Below are 21446 nucleotides of genomic sequence, written 5' to 3' on the forward strand. Positions count from 1 at the left end.
GAATATCTCGTCATGCAACATCCGCAGAGTAGGAAACGGTCTCAACACAAGACTGGAAAGGTGTCAAGCTATAGATAACTTACTCCTCTAGCTGCCACCGTTTGAGGGGGTTACAGTAAATGAATTTGTACCGAGAATGGCCATCGGGTGACATCTCCTTGAGAGACATGACCGATCGAACTGCATCACTGGTGCTACTGAAAAATCCAAACGAGCGTAGGATCTGTCTTAGTCCATCATGTTCCAATCACAGTATCACAACTGTATCATCTACATTCCAACACCAAAGCTACCGCCAATCTGCACTAGGAACATTCACTATGTTCATCTCGGTTTGTCAGTATACGACCAAGCTGACGATTTGACTGTCTTACAGTGCAGCTGGAAGGAACCTGAATGGAAACTGTATTCAGCATGAGTTCTTTGCTGAAACTAAATTCCTTCCTGCAGCTCGAACCTGTACCTCAGCTGTGCAAGCTGTTGGCCATTCAACTGTGCTTCCTGTGCACACAGCGGCCAAACTACTTGATGGAGGTTTTTCTAGCTGTGGTGAACGTGGTTGTCATATACACATTTGGAGCTTTTTGTATGTGGTCAAGCTGATGCAGTTCAGAAGGCAGTGCCTGCCAATTTTGACCCAATACCAGAAGTTTTAATTTAACTTAGCCGGCTCTTTTCAGCATTTATGTTGATTAGAGCACGTAACTTGAGGATACCAATGCCCTCCCTCTCTCCTCCTCCTGATATCTTGCAGGGTGCCGCTCCAACAAAGAAATACGCCTGTGCCGTGTTCAGTTACCCTTTTTTCCCAAGCTGTACAAAATGAAATACCTAGGTTTTACCTCGGAAGAATACAACATGCACTTGTAACAAATGGATAGAGAAGTTAATTTATTTTTGCACCAAGTACTTTACCCTATCTGCAGCTCTATGTGTAAACACTGGCATGTACTTTTTTCATACAAAATTTTTATACTTATAATTTTTAAACAAAATACATGGGACGTATAACACCAAACATATACAGATATATTTTGGAGCTTGTTGCGTCGATTGAAACTGTCCCAGCCACTGATGACTGCACATAAGGCTATGACTAAGTAGAACAGTAAATGACACTCAGTTTGATTTTACCAAACCGGGGAACCAATATAGATACTCCTCCGGTTCCTGTGTATCAATCCAAACAAGTCCTTCCTTTAACAAATCTTCCAGCGCTTTTTTAGCCCTGTCATCACTCCAACCAAGGTTCTTCATCAAGGATCCAACAGACACATGGGCATGCGGTTCTGCCTCCTTTATGACTGATGTATGATCAAGGCTGAGTTCAGTGGGCACGGACTGCACGAGGTATCTCGAACCCAGTGGAATGAGCTTGAACCCCGTGCCTAACTTTCGCAGCTTCTCTATAGCAGAAAGCAAGTCGTCGTGAGTAATATCCTCTTGTCGCTGGCGGCTTCCGCGGGATCGTATGACCCTTTCCCGAAGTTCCTCCAAACTCATAAGACCGCCGTTGCGGTGGCTAGTTGCAAGACATACTTCAATTATCTGAACACCCAACTCGTAGTAGAAATCTCCTACGCCGAGCATGCCAGCCCAAAATCCCTTGCTCGATGCAAGGGGGTCTACACCTGCTGTAGCACACATTTCTTGGAACTGTCGTCGAAATTCTGGGTTCTTCCGTATCTCATGCTTGTGCTTGGACGCAAAAGCTTGCAAGTTTGTGCGGAATACTTCCATTTGTCTCGTCATTTGCTGAAGTTGCTCCTCGGCTAATTCTGTGCCCTTATCTTTGAATCTTGCCTGAGTTAGTTGCTGCTTCTGTATGGCACCTACACCTCCAACACGGCGTCGCATCTTTCAGAGCTATGTTTACTTTACTTCGCTCCTGAGAGTGTACTGTTGCATCCACAACGAAACACAAATAATCTCACAGAATGGCACAACTACAACAAAACAGACAGAACCAGTGGAAAGGCGTCTGCACTGAATTGGATTGGATTGGCTTTTTCCTCGAGAACTCTGGACTCTGGCTCCGTAAGGCGAAACGAAATCAACGGCGAAACGGCTAAACTAGGAAACATAGAAACATATCAAGGGCGACTACTTATCACAGTTTAAGAATACACTGCGTGCATTATGAAGGTGAAGAAATCTAATGATGGGTTGTTTTACACTACCTCCTCTATACGTCGCCTCAGCATTATGTATTTTTTTGTTTTTCCGGTGCATCACTTCCGCTTGCCAAACGTTTGACGCGGCCGGTTTTGCGAGGTGTCGTCTTCGTAGAGCATGGAGTGTCTGTATAGTTTGCCGTTTTGTGTTTTGGAAGTTCCAAATTTGAAACTTAAAAAGCCATCATGGCTCCATCAACCTTCACCAATGGTGATGTTTTCACTTGTGCTGTTTTCCTACTTTCTAGTGTGCGGAGGTAAGTGTGCATGCCGGTCACTTGTGTTATCAATACCACTCAGCGTCACTGAGAAAGTACGTACGTGTGCACAACCGAATGGTTTAGGTTAAAGAACGCTCAGTTCAAGCACAAACAGCAGAAGCAGTGAAGAGCCATATCTACGGTTTCAATGCATTCGCGCTTTCTTGCATTCAGAGCAAATGGACTGCACAGTAGACTGCACTGCTAAGCGTTTGTGTGCGCACATGCATTTATATAGACGTAAGGGAATAAGCTCCGTAGAAGCAGCAGGGGCTTATGGATGGTGAAATAGCAGTGGCATTCACTAGAAACTGATTCGTTCACCTGTTCAAAGGTGAACTGGCCCAGCTCAGTCATTTGCTTAGAGCAGTGATCCCTCCAGCTCCCCCAATAATAATAATAATAAAAAGAAAATAATAATAATATTAATAAAAAAAGCTGGAACTGCCCAATGCAGCTCGGCTGCCAATACTTATGCCCCATAATCATCCACCATAAAGATGACTCTCCCCCACAAACATACTGATGCTTGGGGAAGTCACTGGCTCAAACACCTTCATTATTTATAAAGTAGGAATCGTGGAACCATGGCAGTGTTTCACGTATGTGACATTTCACATTTTCTGAACACTTTTAGGCATCATATACGATGTTATTGTGGAACCTCCCAGTATCGGGTCTACAGTTGATGAACATGGCCATTCAAAGCCGGTAAGTACTTAAAGCATTTGCCGAAATTTGACTGGGTAGTCTTGCTACTGAAAGGGCACAAGTTTATAAATCTGAGAAACACGAGAGAAGTGGCTGATACTGCATCTGTCAGGGAGTCGACACAAAATTATGTGATTTTTACGCAGTTACACTTGATAGACAAATGTGCTCAAGAATTTCGCTCCACAAGTAAACATGTCACAGAGCTCCCTTTGTACTATTTCAGGTTGCGTTCATGCCATACCGTGTCAATGGCCAATACATCATGGAGGGGTTGGCCTCCAGTTTTCTCTTCACAGTGGGAGGGCTGGGCTTTGTGATCCTCGACCAGACACACAGTCCTAGCACCCCTCGGCTAAACCGCATCCTCCTCATATGCATGGGATTCCTCTGCATTGTTGTGTCATTTTTCACTTGTTATGTCTTCATGCGCATTAAATTACCGTAAGTGTGGGTTGTGCTTGAATAGCCCCCCATAGTATCGTTATGCAACTATTTATCGGTAATGCACGTTTTTTTAGATGTTATAATAACTGTTACTTAATTCACTTTAAAAGTGAACCATACGGGGCTTATGAAACTTTACATTCTCTCTCTTGTATTTCATTGCAGAGGATACCTTCAGTCATGAAAGAATTAAACGAGGAACCAAACTGTGCCTGAATGTGTGAGGTAACATACAAAGGAAGAAGCAGAAATATGTTTAACGTCCTCACAGAGTGCTGTGGAAGGTTTACCTTTGCATTGTGTTAAGTGAATGTGTAAACAAAATTAAAAAGTTGGATATTGAGCTGTGTTACTACTTATGAGTACTCTTGTGCACAATGACTGTTATGAAGCTATGCTCGCATTGCAGTGTATGGGAAAGTGTGCATCCAATCATGCATTAGAGAAGCAGCGTAACGCCCATAAGAGCAAAATCTCTACATGTTGAGATGGAATGTTAGGTCACCAGTGCATCAAGAGCATGCATGCACGTGATGTACATTTCTTTTATCTTTGAGCAGCATTTGTCACAAGGTGCAGGACAGCATGTACAGTCGGGCCTCGTTAATATGGACACTCTCGTCCCCGACCAAAATCTTCCATAAAGTGAACAATCCATATTATAAAATACCAAATAAATACAAAAACAGTGGTGAAGGTTTATCGAAAAAATTCCCGAGTCAGCGCCTGCTTGCAGGTATTCTTGGCTCCACGTCGATTTAAGCTTAGCAAAACGTCGGCAACACAGAGGTTGCTGCTTATCACCGTTGTCCTCCAAGAATTGAAGATGAGCCGTCTGTAGTCCCGTGTGCGCCGTAGTGGATGTGACCGCTGGCTCTGCACTGCTCAAGTCGACAACGACAGAGCCTGACACGCATTCGGAACAGTCATGACATTATACGGATCCTCCAGGCACTTCATGTCCACAAATTACCTCCTTTCCTCTTACAGTTTTGTAGACAACTGTGAAGGAAAGGGCCTATCTCCCTTTGTACAATGGAATGTCCTGTCCATTCTCCTGTTGTATGTGAGGAGACACTTGTCCTCCGTACTGAGACCATATATAATAAGACGAAAATACACAGATCACGTACGCACCAGCAAAATAGTGCCACATCCTGTTTGTGGTGAACGAATTTGCTACGACAAAGATGACAGCCACACCCGGCCGTGACAGTGACCTCTCTCTCTCTCGCATGACGTTGGACGCTGTAGTTTGAAAAGGGTGAATATTGTACTACCTGGAGAGTTGCTAAGAGTTTACATAATCACGCACAACATCTCACGGAGATTGCGCGGTAGAGGACCTTATTAAATTTGGCTTGCCATGGGATTGTGGTGCATAAAAATATTTTTTCCAATATTCGCTCGACAGAAGCCCTGGGCCAATTTGGGGCAGCACGAATGGTTCCGCCGCGTATAGCGTGCGAATTAAGTAAATAACAGGTTTCAGTAGATTATGATGCAACAACTTTTATTCCTCAACCAGTATATTGTACAGCAATAACATGTACATGCGACTTTATATAAGTTTTATAGTCAGACTTTGATCTTAATCTGTTTCTCTGAAGCTATATTAGAAGGTTGACCACATAAATGCTAAAGTCACTCCTGCTTATGAAAATGGGCGTTTCAATAATGCTCGGCCTGCACTTATAGAAGCAACTATTAAAAAATAGCAAAATACGACATAGAATAAAAATAGCCCACATCTATATAAGGAACTCGAACAATTGTAAATGCACAACCAAAAAATCACTAAAGCAGACAAAAACTTGTTCTACAAGCTGCCGAAGGTGTGGTCCCAACAGATGGAACAGAATATATGTACAAGATGAAGCAGACAAGGCCTACGATTTGTGCTTCATTTCTTAGAAAGGTTATATATAGGGAGTGACTTTTATTCCCCCCCCCCCCCCGAACTGACCTCCGACCAATTCGGGTTAAACCCGATTTCTCTCCGAATTCCAGTCGCTATAAAATCCTCAAGTGACGTTTCCACTGAAGAAAACAAAGGTCGCCACGTGTAACACATGTAAGAATGGGTCACTTCCGTTGCCAGCAATACACCCATGTGTGTCAACACTGTCTATGCCTTCGGGGATTACCGCTGGAAGGTCACAATCCCGCAAAAGAACAAAAACAAAAAAAGAGATATTAGGAAGGACTTAATATACAAGAGGAGAAACAAAAACACCTCCACAATTATCGCCCGATTTCTCCCAGAATTACAGATTTAAAAATAGCGCCCGATTTTTACCCCCGAATCTGAGAAAGGCATTTAACCCGAAAAAGTCACTCCCTAATTATATACGGTGCTGCACACATCAGCATGTGCAATATCGTGCAGACATTTGGCCTTCACAATGTGCAGTGCATCTTTATACAAAAACACTTGGTGCACATTTGTACTGCATCCATTACCACTTCATATCCAGAAGGCACTCTCATAGTACACCACAATATACAATGAACTTTGCAAGGCATTTCAGCTAGCTGTTATGGGACAAGCAAGACATTGAAGACTTTTCAATAGGTGAACAGTGAGGCATATGAGGGTATTGGTACCCCTTGGTTCCTTTGCTTATGGGCATTCATTTTGAAAACTGCTACAATATGCGAGGCTTGCAGATGCTACTGCTGCTGCTGGTACAAAGCTCTGACATTGAGTGCAAATCACGTCAGTGCTGAATGAATAACCAGAAAGAAGCAAAGACACTGCATGTCATTTCACGTCAGACAAGTCATGGCAAAAACAATCAATCTTCGCTATGTTTGAGCCGAGATCAGTAAAGAATTGTGGCTGACGTACTCTGCCGCATTCAACTGTGAGCTTACTGTGCCCTGAACACTTGGCACTTTATAATGTGCTATTCTTTTTGTCATGAGAAACCTAGTCAATTGAGGCACAAAAAAGTAATTACCATCAATGCTACTAAGCAGACAGTTCACATTTAGATGCACAGTGATAGCTTTGATGATCTTGCATCTAAACTGACAATGTGACCGCTGTTTCTTGAAAATCTCCTTATCATGGAACACATTTCGGTGAATATTGTTACGTTCAATGATCGGATGTGTCTAAGTAGTATCAAATGTTGTATATCAGTACTCCCTCTACCCTTGTATATCTGTACCTGTATCAGCAAAATGTTGTAATCACTCGCTCAAAGCGGACACCAGGAACGTGTCGCATCCCAATTTTTCATTTCCCTCCATACTCGTGTTCAACTTAAGGAGGAAAAGAAATCCAGTCCGTCAACTACATACGCCGCTGGAGATAAGGAGCCGCAAAAGCGCGCCAGGAGGAATACTGCAGCGCCACCACGTAGCGTAGTGCATAGCGTAATGCATCCACATCGAAGGGAACTCCAGCTCCACCTTGTGAGCCTTTGTGGACAATAGGAACACTAACCTGTTCCTCTCCGTCCGAGCCCGTTTTCTGCGGAACCTATCTTGTTTTGTTTCACTTTGTTTTATTCGCCCGAGGCAGCACTTGCGGAAACCGCACTGACGTGAATGTGTGTAGGCGTACCTGAACGTGTCATGGGGTCAGTCTTAACAGCCAATACGGAAGCAGAGTGAGCATGGTGGATTACATTATCCGGCACAGGAGGGAGCCTGACCTCTCTGTGCTCAGCCATCCTATCTGCGGCGCAGTAATATTTTGAGGGCTGATGGACTACATTTATTTTCCTTCTCAAGTTGAACACGACTATTGGCTATACTATTACCAATGCACATTTTCTTGTATATTTCCTATGTATTGGAACCTTCAAACTCATATATCCATCTACTTAGGAACTACTCTCAAAGATGACAATGAGACTATGCCAACACACACTCTTTCCCAGCAGAGAAACGAGAGGTTGAAAGACATGGTGAGAAGTCACAGACCTTCCTCACCCTCTCTACACCTGTGAACTATATGTATACGGGCACGGGGTTTCTCACTTTCTTGAAATCGGTTTCGTTCTGCTCTGACTAACCTATTTTGGAAGCGCACTGCACTGACACTGTGATAAGAGATGCGTGTATCAGATGCCACATGGCTGCAGTTGACAGAACAGTGGGAAGGATCTGCTTTACTGTAGCTGCTGGCAGTTTGCTGCACGTGCTTGGTACAGTTTGCAATCTTTCCTTTAAAAAAATCTAGCCGTCACTAGCAAGCAATTAGTGTTGTATAGGACGACAGAAAATGTGAAAAAAATCTAGCTGTCACTAGCAAGCAATTGGTGTTGTATGGGACGACAGAAAATGTGTCTAAAGAAGTAACACAGGAGACCTGCATAGTGCCTTGTTGCTAGGCAACTGGTGAGACAACATAAATGGAGTTTACATAACGAATCTTGCTTTGGAAAATTTAGCTGCATACAGAAAATAGCGGCTGTCAAGTAAGTAGAAAGGCACAGCTGCATCTTACATAGCACATAATTGCCACAGCTAAAGCGTTGCGCAGAAATGTAAAACTGATCAATGCGTGATGGATCACGAGGACATCACGTCACTGCACCTATTCTACGGGCAAATGTATGACTAGCAGAGGCACAAGAACTACTGTAACAAATACTATCGTAACAAAAAAACCTTCCCAAATGGCAGTGCCTGCAGTGGGTTCAGCCATAATCACAGAATTTTCATAAAATGACAAGTTTGCAGGTATGAGGTCACAATCAAAGTGTAGACCTTGGAACGTTCTGGCAATGGGAAAAAATGCACGTTGCAGATGGAATTTGGGCAGAAGAATGCATGAAAGGCTAGTACAGTGAAAGGCTTCTCTTGTGCTAAGAGACCTAAGCACTTACTGTACGCTTGAGACATGGCTGAAAACTTTTTATGGGGAGGGGATGTTACAATTCTGAATATTTACATGTACACTAGAATTCGGTAGGGGACTGGTGCCTTTAGAATTTACAGACAGAGGAGTAGTATTATCAGTTCCCAGTTTATGATAGTTTACCATTCATGCTAACTACTTAAACCATCACTAAGTAACTCTACTAGTAAAAAAAAATTGTTTTCGTTAAATAAGAGGTGTTTCTCACAACAGGTGCCTTGTTGGAACTCAGAATGCAGGCAAATGGAACAAGCATTGTCATGTAGTAGGCAAAAACTCAAAGTTGTAAATTGTACCAACAGAGCTTAGGGGTTCCTGTGAAAATGCACAATGAAACTGCAATGCAAAGAAGTCTGTTCACCTTCATAAATATGTTGTTGCATAACATTTAGTTGGTTAAGGGTTACCGTATTGTAGAAAAGCTTCTGAAAGGAGTATGTCATAGAAGTCATCTAGACTGTGCTAAATGCTTTTTTTGCAAAAGTATACCCTGTTTGTCAAAATATAACTTAAAAAAGGCAGAACAGGAAATTGCTTTCTAGCAAAGAAATTGAACATGAAAGCACGTAGGCTACTGCCCTGAAGTCGTAGGTTGTCAACAAAAGCTGCACAAAACAGTAGACATACACATAGCTCTTGTACCATGTACAAGCAATGGTGGAATGAATGTCGAACAGAAATAAGGGGTACTACATCGCACTATCTGGCATTTGAAATGCCCAATAGGGAAGGTAATATGTACATAACTAGGGCCTGACTTTTTAGGGTTAAACCCGTATCCGCCCGATATTTACCCCCCCGAACGAAATCTGTAAAATTTGGGTTTAACCCGAATCTACCCGAAAACATCCTGGTCGCGTGGCACACTCATAAGCGTGCATTAAAATAAAGTTTGATAACATCGCTAAACATTAGTTCCATGTCAAGACAAATTTTTATTAAACAAAAAAAAGATCACCCAAATACACCCGAATTCCTGACGACAGAATATGCCTTAACGGGATTTAACCCGAATACACCCGAATTTTCAACTGAAAAATATCACCCGATATTTACCCCCCGAATTTGGCCAAAAATAAAACCCGAAAAAGTCAGGCCCTATACATAACGAATAAAAGCAGGGAATGATGAAATAAACCGGGGTAAGCTGCCAAGAAGTATACCAGCTGCAGTTTCAAAGCTTTGAAGATGCCACGAAAAAATATGTGTGGGTGGTCATGGTGATGATTGCCGGATGAGTGCCGTGATGAGTGCTAATGAGGAGACCTGTGTGAAATCAAGGTACACTCTGCCGCAGAACTGGCATACTCAGAAGTACCGGCTCTTCCGCACCAGGATGGCGAGGTTGGTGAGCCCGTCGCCCTTTTTGCACAACTCGGTCGCAGACAGGGAGACTCGGTCATAGTCAATCTTGTTGCCAAACTCCTAGATTGCATCGTGGTTGAAAAAATATTATGGATCATGAAGTAGTAATGTGCAGTTAAAATGATGATGAAATTAAACAAGATGAATATGCTTCGAGGTATGTATTAATGTCAACCTGTAAGTTACATCACATGGATTCAAAATAACTGATGTTCTAATATTTTTTTAAAATTAATTCTCTCGGGATGTTTGAATTCAGTCAGCAGCTGAACGAAATCCAATGACCGGACACTGACCTTATCACTTTCTGGAAATTCTCGGCGATGAACGAGTCGTCCGTTGATGTACAGGCAATTCGCAGCCTCGTCATCGGGCACTGTAACAGTCTGGTACTGGAACGTTGCTTCCCTCTCAATTTGCTGCCAAAAGAAGAAATAACCTGTATTTAAAGCGCTTGGCATCACATAAAAAACTATATAATGTTTTCCTGCAAAAATACTTGATACAGAATATAGTGAAGCAATAATGATATTTTGGGAGCACTCACAGAAGAAAAAAAAAAGCGCTGAATATGATATGCATTTCACTTTGCAAGCTGTAACATTCATAACTGATGCAACACAGAATCCTGTATAGCCATTAGTCTCCTGCTGACAACCAAGCGGGCAACACAATGTATGCTTCACTGATGAACCACACCATGTTGTAACAAGGCAAGACTGGGCACCCACCCTCTTGACATATTGCGATTCACTGCCAGACGACAAACAGATGATATCTGGTCCGGCCATAGACAAGAGGGACTTGAGGTGGAGCTGCTTTGGGATGCGGATTGGTGTGACTGGGAATTCTGGGAATGCAGCTGCCAAAGCGCGGGCTCCAGCTTCATTTGTGCGTGCCGAGATGCCCACGAAAAATTCCCTCCCTGTCGTGCAAAACGTGTGAAAGTTTTGAACATGGACATGAAGAGCGGAGCAGTGTACTCTTTTTCTAGCTCTTGAAAATTTATTGCAGAGTGTGTTGGCAAGACGATGGTACTCCTTACCAGTGAATAGAACATTGCCACCCTCGATAAGGGCATTGGTATCTCGAATCTCGACCACAGGGATCTCCAGCTCTTTCTTAATGGTTGCCCGTATGACATCCACCTGTTGAAAAGAAAGCTTGAATGTCGACCTGTAACATGTCCCAAAAGAGAGAGAGAGAGAGAGAAAAAAAGAAGAAAGATAACTATTGATCTTCGCTTGCACAATTAAAGTTTTGCAGCACCAGGTGCATACTGGGAGAGGTACACAAAGAAGTTGCAGTGTCACTGCTCTCATAGATGCCCATATCCATGTTGCTTAATAGCTCTGCGATTCAGGGACAGCTCAACCCCCCCCAACCCACCTTTCCAGTTTTTTCAGCACTCTTAAACTATTTAACTAATATCATTTTAGAAAATTCCAGGCAAACATTTTGCAATGGTACTTTTTTTTTTGACATCCTATACATGACTTATGCATCAGTCATTATCATACCATTCCACTTCTGAAAAATTACATAGATTTTTTTGAGGTACCCATAAACGATAAGTCTCTCACATTACAACACAACTTGGCACTTGGCAGAAGATGTGGAGCATGTTGGTTGTCTTGCAACATGTTGAAGCAATGCGAACTGTAGTACCAAGATGTAGCAACATGCACATAGCCAACAAGTATCCCTATTGAAAAACCTATAAGTAATTCATATAGGTCCTGTATAAAATTTTATAGAATGATACAGGATCCTATAAGATCCTTATAGATTATGTAGGAACCTATATAACTTCTGGGTAGGTCATTATGGAATTCTGTACGAGCCCGTGCAGGAGTCATGTAGGACCATGTAGGAGCCATAAGTTCCTATACTGAGGATGTATGAGTTACATGAGACCTATATGTAGATCATGTAGGAGTCATATAGGGTCATATACTGAGGAGCAGACTTCCATTCAAAACATCACCAGCTTCTTTTCCTCTCAGAGGTTTCTCCCTCTCAGCAGAGATCATAGTTTAACAGAGCCCAAATGTCTTCTTCGTGAAACCGGAGCTGCATGGCCACTTAAAGTCAATTATTAGACGTAACCTTCATTCCCACGCAAGGCCTAGTAACAGACAAATGCCTTGTGCAAATTGCCCTAAATGTTTTAACAAGGAAGACACCCACAATAAGCCTACCATTGTATCAACTGAAGTTAATGAACATCACTCTACTGAAAGACAGTGACACATTATCCAGACATAGCTCAAAAAATAATATCGTGAATCAAAATTTGTATAGCTTGAATGTTTTTCTCAAATGCAGTACATTTCAGTAGGCATTTAATGAAAAAGTATAGTTTCTGTAAGGTTTGCTTTCAGAGGTGTTTTCCAGATAAAAATAATTGTAATATAAAATTAATTTTAAGTTCTAAACTTGGACAAATAGTTGCAACAGGAGCTTTGAAGTGTGTTTACAAGTGCTTGTAATGCAATGTTTATAAAAGACAGTATTTGTCTCCCACAAACTTAACAACAAGCACTGTAATACCTGCATGCTTTGATAATTTCCTAACTGTACATTTCATCTAGCAACTTTTTCAGGCTCAAATGCTGGGTATCCCCGAAATTTGCAGTAGTTTTCTCAACAGAGATGCATATTTTCATAACGACAAGGACTGTCATTTGGGAAAAGAACTGGAGTGAGATTTTTTTTCTGTGTGCTCAAGCATATTTACTTGGAGCACCTGATGAAATGCAGACAGTGCATGAAAGCTTGCTCTTAAACTTCCTTTTTTATTATTTATTTCAGGTTTTCACTGTTCTCCACAAAGGAGGGCTGTGTCGGTAGGAATGTCATTGTGTTCCCCCTCTGCCCTCATCCAGGCTCACTAGCACTTCCTGGCTGTACTTTACTCCCCATACATACCTCAGGAAGTGAATGTTTGTCTATACTAGACTGTGACAGCGAGTCTCTGTATTGTTAGCACATCCCTGTTATTTTTTCTTCAATGTATTCGCGTGTTGTTTGCGCGACTTCCTGCCCATAGAATTCGAGGAAACCGAGTTTTTAAATGCCAAAAAAGAAAGAAAAGTCGGAGGGATACAACCTGCGCATTGGAGCGTGGAAATGAAATACAATATATCCCTTTTCAACACTCAAAATAGGAAACTTATGTAACTGCCCAATTAATTTGAAAATCGCAGTGCTGGCAGACCTAGTAGATCACCACCAAAACACGGAAGCTGATCATCGGTCTTCTAGAGTCAACACGTCCCGCATGCTAGCTGTTACCTTTGCCCCTCGTTACCAACGATAAATAACTCTGCTCTCTCAGATAAAACATGCGAAGGAATGCGATAAAACTACAAGCGGATGCAGATGCAAAATACATCGCCCGTGAAGCGTGGAGTGAACCTAGTGTCGTGACAACATAGGAGCGTGATCGATGCAAATTAAACGCCCCAACCTTTGTCAACGTCAAGATATATCACAAACATTCGTGCCTTGCCACACCCACGCTTTTATATTTGATGAACGAGAACGCCATGCAGCACAGGATGATGATGTCCGAGGATCCGCGGTGCGCTGACAATACAACTTCAGTTCAACGGTCAAGGTGAAGATAAAGAACTGGATAAGAAGGAAAGTGTGCTCACCTCCTTCTGACGTTGAGTATTGGCAGGCCTGCATATTAAAGCAGTGCCGTTCACTATGATCGCCGTGTCGTCAACGTACGCGCACTCGGGTGTCGATTCGTCTGCTTGCAGTTCGATAACGTCCAAATCGAGGCTCCGTAGTATCTTGCAAAGCTCTTCGTGCTCTTTTTTCGCGACTTCCGGGTTAATATCACCAACTGCCGCTGAAGAACACTGTTTTATGCTATTTGGTACGCGACAAACTATCGCATGAGTATACCGCCCAAACGCCATATTGAAACTAATCGACCGACTGAGCGTGTGCATTGGCCTGTGTGCGATGGAGCAATGTATGTAAGTGCCGGTGAGGCGTGAGGCTCTTCATACTTTCGTCGTGAAAGATTACAGTAATGCAACAGATGCCCTATAAAAACTGAATCTCTGTGATTTGAAAGCCTGTGGTTAAGAATATTCCGTTTCAAGCCACGGGATTTAATCCGCTACAGCTAGCAAGAAAACATCTTCGTTCGGCAACACTGGTGATTCACGATTTTTTTTTTTTCTGTGTTTTTTATTTATCCAAAACGAGAAGTTTGGCGATGGAAGCTTCGCAGAAGATGATCGCGCAAGAGGCGGAAAAGTTTAGGACAATTCAGAAAGGTGACAATTTACATCAATTTCTTTGAATGTTGCGGTTTTGAACAACAAGCATGTGGTTCGTTTTCGAATGTTTGAAGACTGTAGGATGTGTTTTTCATTGCTTAAGGTGGGGCACAAAGTGAAATCATTTTATCCTTGCCTACGCAAGGCACGTGTGTGTCATTTGAGGTGAAGCTCGTTTAAATTGCACGATTATCAAATTCTGATTGAGGTTTGGATCGTTCTGCACGAAGGCCAACGCTATTCTTATTCATCACAACTCTTCTGACAGCAGCATAGCTATGCTGAGTTGAAGATGTATGAGTTTCCCTAACGGTATATTTTTTGTATTTTTTTACAGAATACCAGAAAGCCTACAACATGCGACAGAAGCTTGAAGGACAACTTCATGAAAACACAGTCGTGAAAGAAGTGAGTTTATACAGATCTGTAGTTGAACCGCTTAAAACATGGAAGAGCTTGTGCATATCTATGGAATTAGTGGGCTTAACTCGTTTATTGTGACGCTGGGGTTGAGCATTTTAACAAGCATTTGAAGATTTCGAGGAAAGGGTTAAAATGTGATTTTGCAACTGCGGTTAAATCACAGGCTGGCGTTTACTTCGAAGCAGCGGTGAACAAATTTCAAAACTGCATGTTAGGCAGTGTGAATTCCTTGAATTTCGAATGCAATATTTTTGTGTGAACTATTTCTTAGTACCACTTTTTGTGTTGCAGGAGCTTGACCTTCTAGAGCCTGAGGCCACAGTGTTCAAGCTAGTTGGCCCTGTGCTTGTGAAACAGCCCCTAGATGAAGCTAAACAGAATGTGAGCAAGCGAATAGAGTACATCGCTGCTGAAGTGTAAGTTGTTTTGTAACTGAGACATGAGTAACTCAGAAGAAGGTACAAGGTAGGTGACACGTCAGGGACAAGAGTGTAGCAAGATTGGGCTGAGCCTAGAAACAAGATATTGTCTAAGAGCGGGTGGATCCATGATGCAAAAACCCTGGTCACCAGTATGACAAATCCAACAGACGACAATTGATTCGAGGTTGTTGTAAGAAAATGTAAGGCATAAATAATATGCCCTGTGTGTAAGTGCACCTGGTTTATGTAAAAGTTGACCAAGTGTCTCAACTTAGGCAGGATAGGTACTGCAGTTCCACTGGCCTGCTTGTGGAATGGTGTTTCCCCAGTTTTCGACTGCAACGAACCTCCGAATTAAAAAAAAAGAAAGAAAAGAAGATGTGGCTAAATAGCGGAAGAGCTTTCGACTTCGACGTGGCCCTCCCTCGGCTGAATCTTTCCACGATCTAGCCAATGGAACACTCTAAAGTGTTGACTAACAAGCCATTCCCAGAGTCACCACTCTGTTGAAAGCAAGGTCCACATGCGCACGCCTTGCTCATCATGCTGCCTCGGTGGGAGTATGATTTTTTGATAATGATCAATCACTGCCCACTGACGATAATAACAAAATATTAGTGTGAGCTTGGGCGAGATATTCCCTTCGTATCTGTAAGCAAGAAAACATGCCAAACAGAATTCATTCTGGTCGAAGTATTTGGTTTGTGCACTAAATAGTGCATATAACGAAGAAAAGAAAGAACAGTGGAAATATGTAAATGAAACAACAGTACCAGCTCTCTAGGTGAAATCAATAGTTGGCTAACAGCACACACACGCACACCCTCACTGCAGTTGTCTCTCCTTGGGGTTGGACGAATGTGGTCACTTCACTTATGCACTGACCTGCATGGTATGTGCAAATTATGCAATGAATTATGCAGTGGACATGTCTGTTTGTCTTAAATTTGGTGAATAACAGCAGTAAGTATTTTTCCTTGCACATCAGGAAGCGGCATGACAATATGTTGCATGATCTGGAAAAGAAGCAAGAAGCACAGAAAGAGGCCTTCCAAAAAGTGGAGCAACAGTTCCGACAACAGAAGGCAGCCTTGAAGGCGTAATGCTTGAAATACATTGTCACATATTTTATTTGTTGCAGCGTTCAATAAATTGACAAGTTTTTTTCTAATGACTTTGGCATAGTTTCCATCAATTAAGCACTATGCACAGATGTATTTACATCGTGACGGGCAAAGAAACACAGAGACAAAATAAATATACAGCAATTAGTGGAAACAAAGTACAACATTAAACAGACTTTCTAGACATCACAGAGTTTCACAGAAAATATCGTACCATTTATAAAATTACTATAGTGGCAAAAGAGAGGAACAACAGGAACATTTTGATAGTTCTCCAGTTGTGGTTCATCTGAGCATTTGCATATTTGCATCTTATGGTTACATGGTTCAGTGTAGTGTGTTCAATCGAATGTGAAACAGATCCGGGAGGTGACATAGTTTCACTTCTCATCTTGCTTCTCCTAGTGTTGGATCATATTGTTTCAGCTCAGAGGCTTTCAGGCTTCAGCTTTGTTTGTCTTCCTGTTCATCAAGTACATATTTTATATTTGGCAGTGCGATACTGTGAATCGCAGACTGTGTGCATATTACATATTTGAATGTACACTTCGTCATGTTTCATATGTTCAGACCATGTTTGTAAACTAACATCACAATAGGCTGTTGTCAATCTTCTGTTGCATAGCACTTCGGACTAAAGCTAGAATGTTCTGGCATCAAATTTTTTTATGACATTTAGGCACACACACCTTGTTTCTTTCTTCCCACAGTTCTATGCTAAGGAATATTTGCATGATAATTTCAAAATTGCCACATAATTAGGCATCATATGAGCTGAATTCAAGAAAAGTGTCCGAGAATTCGTTATAGCTGGAAATCCTTATGCAAAAAACATGGGACCAAATGCTTAAACGATCAAATCATCTACTTGTGTTTCATAATTCGTTGAACAGAGTTTGTATCTGCATTTTGTATGCATCATATAAATACTCATCTTCCATAAATCACCCGTCTCAAGGCACATAAGCTTGGAGGCAGCACCAACATTAGCTTGTGCTTCGTTAGCTTGTAAGTAAATTTAGTAAAAACTACCATACGAGTTCAAAATAATCGATTCCATGCTTTTGTAAGTTGTTGTAGCACTGCATATTGGTATGTTTTCAAAGTTGTACATCCACATGATACATGAACAAGATTACTTTGAACTTTATCATACCGGCTACTCTCAGTTCTGCTTTCCACTAGCTTATTCATGCTAGGGTTTCCCTTCACAAAAGGCTCAACAGTATAACATAATTATATTGTAATGCAGGGACCAAAACCGGAACGAAACTGAAAACCGCTTGGAACCCAAATTTTTTCAAGAACCGGAACCGGAACGTAACCGCAATTAACCGAAACCGTACTTGCACTCATTTTGCAACATCCACGCAGCCTGCAGATACATACTAGAGAAAACCGAAAGAAGAAAAAAAAAATACCGGTTCAACTGCTTGGTTACCAGTAACCACAAATATCGAGATGGCGAATCCCGTAACCGAAACCGCTTTCGGAGTTCTGACACTGAACCATAACTGAACCTGTACTCATTCCAGTTTCAGCCCCTGTTGTAATGTGCATGTTAAGCTCTTCATACATAACTATTAGGGTGGGTATGACATGTGATGTACGTGGGGTGCTAATAAGGCACACCACACAAGTTCATAGAACGGAGAGCTCTGTGTTACTGTATTGTGGGGCATTGATCAAGTTCCTGTAAATGCAGGGTGTCGTTTGATGCATCTGCTCAAGAGAAGCAGTAGCAAAGTGGGCACTTCCTTGAGGTGTACAGGACTGCAATATTTAAACATCAATCGTAGACGAAATGTGGTACAGAATCAATTGTGGGGTAGAATTGACATTTAAAAAGTTCTATTAGAGTTGCTTAATAGAATATTACATACACTGATTATGGGACACTAACATAGACTATGAGGCTGCTTCATTGCACAGAAATTGAAAGCTTTTCATGAACCTAAGCTCTTGCTAGGATGCCGTATGAAACGTCCAAAACAGTGCTTACATTGGAGTTGAAAGTAGACCAAAAGCCAGGAGCCACGATTTTTATCACTTTGTTACGTTGGCTCGCGCAACAAAAAATTCAACGATAACAAAGGACGACGGACAACGATGAAGACGGCCATGCGGGCGTTCTCATCAGCTTGAAAAACGTAATGAAGACTGTTCATGAGAAAGGGCATCCTTTTAAACCCTTGTAGCATTCCGGTAGAGGCCTCTCGTGGCTGTTACAGGCATTCTTATCACTATGAATGTGCCATTGCTCTAGGAACTTTCTGACTCCCTACCTGTGTTCACGGGCCTCTCCTGGAATGCTACAAGGGTTTAAAAGGATTCCCTTTCTCATGAACAGTCTTCATTACGTTTTTCAAGTTGATGAGGACGCCCACATTGGCGTCGAAATGTCCGTTTTTATATCGTTGAATTTTTTGTTGTTCAAGCCAGTGTAACAAAGCGATAAGTAGAACGCCTACATTGAAGTACACCTGTTTCCACGTAAAGTTTATGGTCATGCTAGTTGCATTTAAAGTCTGGTCCTCTCGTGCCCATCAACTCTAGGGAACATTACCTGTCCTTAGGTCTACACCAGCTAGCTTGCCTTCAGCTACATTCGCTGACTTCTTCTCTTTCGAGGGCTTCAAGTGTTAGTCGTCCACTGGTACAGGGGGCGGAGGAACATCTGGAATACTGAGTCTGGCTTCCCTCGTTGGTACAGACGGGTAGCTGAACTTTGGTATATCATAGTAATGCTGTTCATTGTCGGAGTGCTGCTTGTTCTGCTGCTGCGCTACCCTTCGCAGTGCTGCAGCTGGGAAGTCGTAATCCAGCAGGGGGTTGTGTCGCTGCAACACGGGCCGAGGCATTTGGGGGATGTCGTAGTAGATGTCGGCAGAACCTCGACACGTGCGGATGGCTGCTTCGTTCGGAGTACTTGCCTGGTCTGGAATGGTAATTCCTCATGATTTTTTTTCTTTTTTTTTTCCTCGTTCGCGGATACAAATACAGTGAACCCTCGTTAATACGACCCCCGATAATCTGACATACGCGCTTTACGACCATACTCTTGGGGAGCAATGCTGTGAAACCCCTGTAAATCACCCCCGTTAATATGACAATTCCGCATTATGACCAAAATTTTCGGGAATGACCATGGTCATAATAACGAGGGTTCACCGTGTTACATTTTGAACCCTGCGTGGATAAAACCTCTGGCAGCGCCATCTCCATCTCATCCGCAGATAAGCATCAGTGTCTCTGCCGACGTCCCGGGCACGGCGAATCCGAAATGGCGTCCGAGTGTGCCATTGCTTGCATTACTGCGCCTTTACTATGCTGCTATTCGCTCATTACCTGGTGTGCCATTAACTATGGGACAACCGTTGCTGACGTAACATCCCTGAGAAAGGTTTTTATTGCTGAAAACTAAAAAAGTCTGCAACATAATATTTTAGTCGCAGAGATTTCTTATTTCCAATGCAGTAACCACCACAGAGGTGTGCAGAACTAGCACAGTTTTGTATCTTACAGGCGGGGATAACCGTGCGGACGCGGATGCTATGAATCATCTTCATGCTCACCTCTACCCGTTACTTACAGCCTTGGTAGCTTTTGCGCCAATAAACCCGAATTATCTATCTATCTATCTATCCTCTACCCGTTACAGCTGGTGTTGCTTGACTAATTATTACAGTCAGGCCTGCCTGCCTTCAGTATTTCGCAAAATAAGCCATACCAACAAACTTACTTGTTTGTTTCAAACTCCTCATGAGTGACTGCATATCAGCCACTAGGTAATCTGCATTGTTGCTGTTGGGTTTCCCTAGTTTGCTCTTGGTGTGAGTTTGGTTGGTGCCATCATCTGTCTTGTGGACTGCTACGAGGCCAGTCTCTTCTACTGGGGGGAACTTGTAGTACTGATGTGTCCGAGGGTCGTTCTGTTTTGCCCCCGGGAACCTCGGGGGTCTAGGTGGGGGCACGGGAGCTCTACCCGTGTCATCACACACATCTGAATGTGTTCCGCTGTCGTAGGCGCTTATGGAACTCATGGTGCTGAGACGGTCACTCGACGATGAGCCTTTGTGAATGAGAGAGGGGAATTATTCATTTATTATATCCAGGGTTCTTCGTTTTCAGGTTAAACCCAATTTTTCACGCTCGTTCTCCCCCGAACAAGTTTTCAAGAATTCGGGGAAAAGCCTGATATCTATACCCGAAATCCTTGCGGTCCTTCAGCTTGTCGTTCTAGGTAAACCGTCGGAAAAGTGAACCATAATATCAGCAAAGAGAGTTATTTGTGACAACCTATTTGTCCTCCTTTTATGATCCCCTCCTGCAGGGGTCAAAGACGAGCCTTTGTGGGGCTCGGGTAAGTGTTTGAATACTGCGGTCATTCACTGCCCAGTGCCGGGAGGAAATATAAAGATTCTTGTTTCTCGTCCCAGTGCCACACCAGTGGCTTGTTTTATAGGCCTTTCGTTTCACCCGAAAATTCCCCGATGACATATCAAACAGAGATCGTAGCACCGGATTTCTCCCCGAATTCTCATGTGTAAATAGCACCCGATTCCCCCTAAAATCATAAAACCCGAAAACGAAGAACCCTAATTATACCTTAAAGGCACAAGGGACACGTTACAGCAGCATTATATAAGGATGCTGTAGGTTTGTGCAGCATTAGTGTAAACACAGTCATGCTAAAATCTTTTAACAGTACTCAACAGGTTAACATTTTTGCACTGAGTAGCATTTGTATCGTAAAATATGTTCATGTTGCGTTCTCTGATGTGTTCAGCATCTATGACTTATGTGGATCTTGGCCTTTGGATGCCATGTGTTTCATTATGGCATTTTGTTTAATGAAAGGGTAATTAGTACGTGCAAATTTAATACATAAAAATGCACACATACTTGCGTTACTACCGCTGCTTGACGTAGATGCCGCGCTTAGGGTACTGACACGTCTGAAAGCGTCGCCGTCAGAGCTATCCTCGTTCACCTGAAAGATGAGAAAAATGTGAAGAAAGTTAACAAAATTCTTCACCAGCTGCATTTACTACTAAACATGACGTGCGTCGCTTCCATTTAGGGTAAGGACAAACCATCGTACCGCCTGAGAACTCAAATGGAATGCATTTCTAGAGCGTACAAGAAAATCAAGAATGGTGCACGCACCAAGTGAACGGACGTCTTTCCGGACATGCTGGCATTACTGCCACGGCGTGGACTTTTTCCGGTCAGCATATGACGAATGTCGCTGAAGTTGAAAAACTGTTTTCCAGAGCTTCCTTTCTGTCTGTGCTTCTCCCGTGCAGGTTCGCACTGTAACAGCCGTGTAGAGCTACA

The 21446-nt window shown here is 42.6% G+C and overlaps 5 protein-coding genes across 9 annotated transcripts in view; 2 read left to right on the plus strand and 3 right to left on the minus strand.

Moving 5' to 3' along the window:
* Window positions 1-874: 874 nt before the first annotated feature.
* On the minus strand, window positions 875-1985 carry LOC135368700 (vacuolar-sorting protein SNF8-like). The gene has a single exon (XM_064602151.1). It carries the CDS (start codon window positions 1855-1857, stop codon window positions 1120-1122), a length of 738 nt encoding a protein of 245 aa, XP_064458221.1. The 5' UTR covers window positions 1858-1985; the 3' UTR covers window positions 875-1119.
* Window positions 1986-2218: 233 nt separating this feature from the next.
* On the plus strand, window positions 2219-3935 carry LOC135368701 (oligosaccharyltransferase complex subunit ostc-B-like). Its single transcript, XM_064602152.1, has 4 exons — window positions 2219-2431; window positions 3072-3145; window positions 3372-3589; window positions 3758-3935. Exons 1-4 carry the CDS (start codon window positions 2293-2295, stop codon window positions 3774-3776), a joined length of 450 nt encoding a protein of 149 aa, XP_064458222.1. The 5' UTR covers window positions 2219-2292; the 3' UTR covers window positions 3777-3935.
* A 1608-nt stretch (window positions 3936-5543) lies between these two features.
* On the minus strand, window positions 5544-13823 carry LOC135368703 (N(G),N(G)-dimethylarginine dimethylaminohydrolase 1-like). Its single transcript, XM_064602158.1, has 5 exons — window positions 13496-13823; window positions 10879-10981; window positions 10565-10758; window positions 10130-10252; window positions 5544-9893 (listed from the first exon to the last, which is right to left on the minus strand). Exons 1-5 carry the CDS (start codon window positions 13799-13801, stop codon window positions 9777-9779), a joined length of 843 nt encoding a protein of 280 aa, XP_064458228.1. The 5' UTR covers window positions 13802-13823; the 3' UTR covers window positions 5544-9776.
* Window positions 13248-16156, plus strand: LOC135368705 (prefoldin subunit 6-like). The gene is made up of 5 exons (XM_064602159.1): window positions 13248-13455; window positions 14067-14134; window positions 14475-14545; window positions 14852-14976; window positions 15971-16156. The coding sequence occupies exons 1-5, from the start codon at window positions 13370-13372 to the stop codon at window positions 16083-16085; spliced, it is 465 nt and encodes a 154-aa protein (XP_064458229.1). The 5' UTR covers window positions 13248-13369; the 3' UTR covers window positions 16086-16156.
* The window catches only part of LOC135368702 (B-cell scaffold protein with ankyrin repeats-like), a 40432-nt gene continuing 35080 nt past the window's right edge, over window positions 16095-21446 (minus strand). For all 5 annotated transcript variants that reach the window (XM_064602156.1, XM_064602154.1, XM_064602153.1 and 2 more), the window contains exons 11-14: window positions 21276-21422; window positions 21012-21099; window positions 19849-20178; window positions 16095-19044 (exon numbers count right to left, since the gene is read on the minus strand). In XM_064602156.1, coding sequence (XP_064458226.1) covers window positions 18749-19044; window positions 19849-20178; window positions 21012-21099; window positions 21276-21422 — 861 coding nt within the window. In that variant the 3' untranslated portion in view covers window positions 16095-18748. The remainder of the gene's footprint in view (window positions 19045-19848; window positions 20179-21011; window positions 21100-21275; window positions 21423-21446) is intronic.

This window comes from Ornithodoros turicata, chromosome 9 (assembly GCF_037126465.1).
Source record: "Ornithodoros turicata isolate Travis chromosome 9, ASM3712646v1, whole genome shotgun sequence".
In the NCBI taxonomy this organism is placed as follows: domain Eukaryota; kingdom Metazoa; phylum Arthropoda; class Arachnida; order Ixodida; family Argasidae; genus Ornithodoros; species Ornithodoros turicata.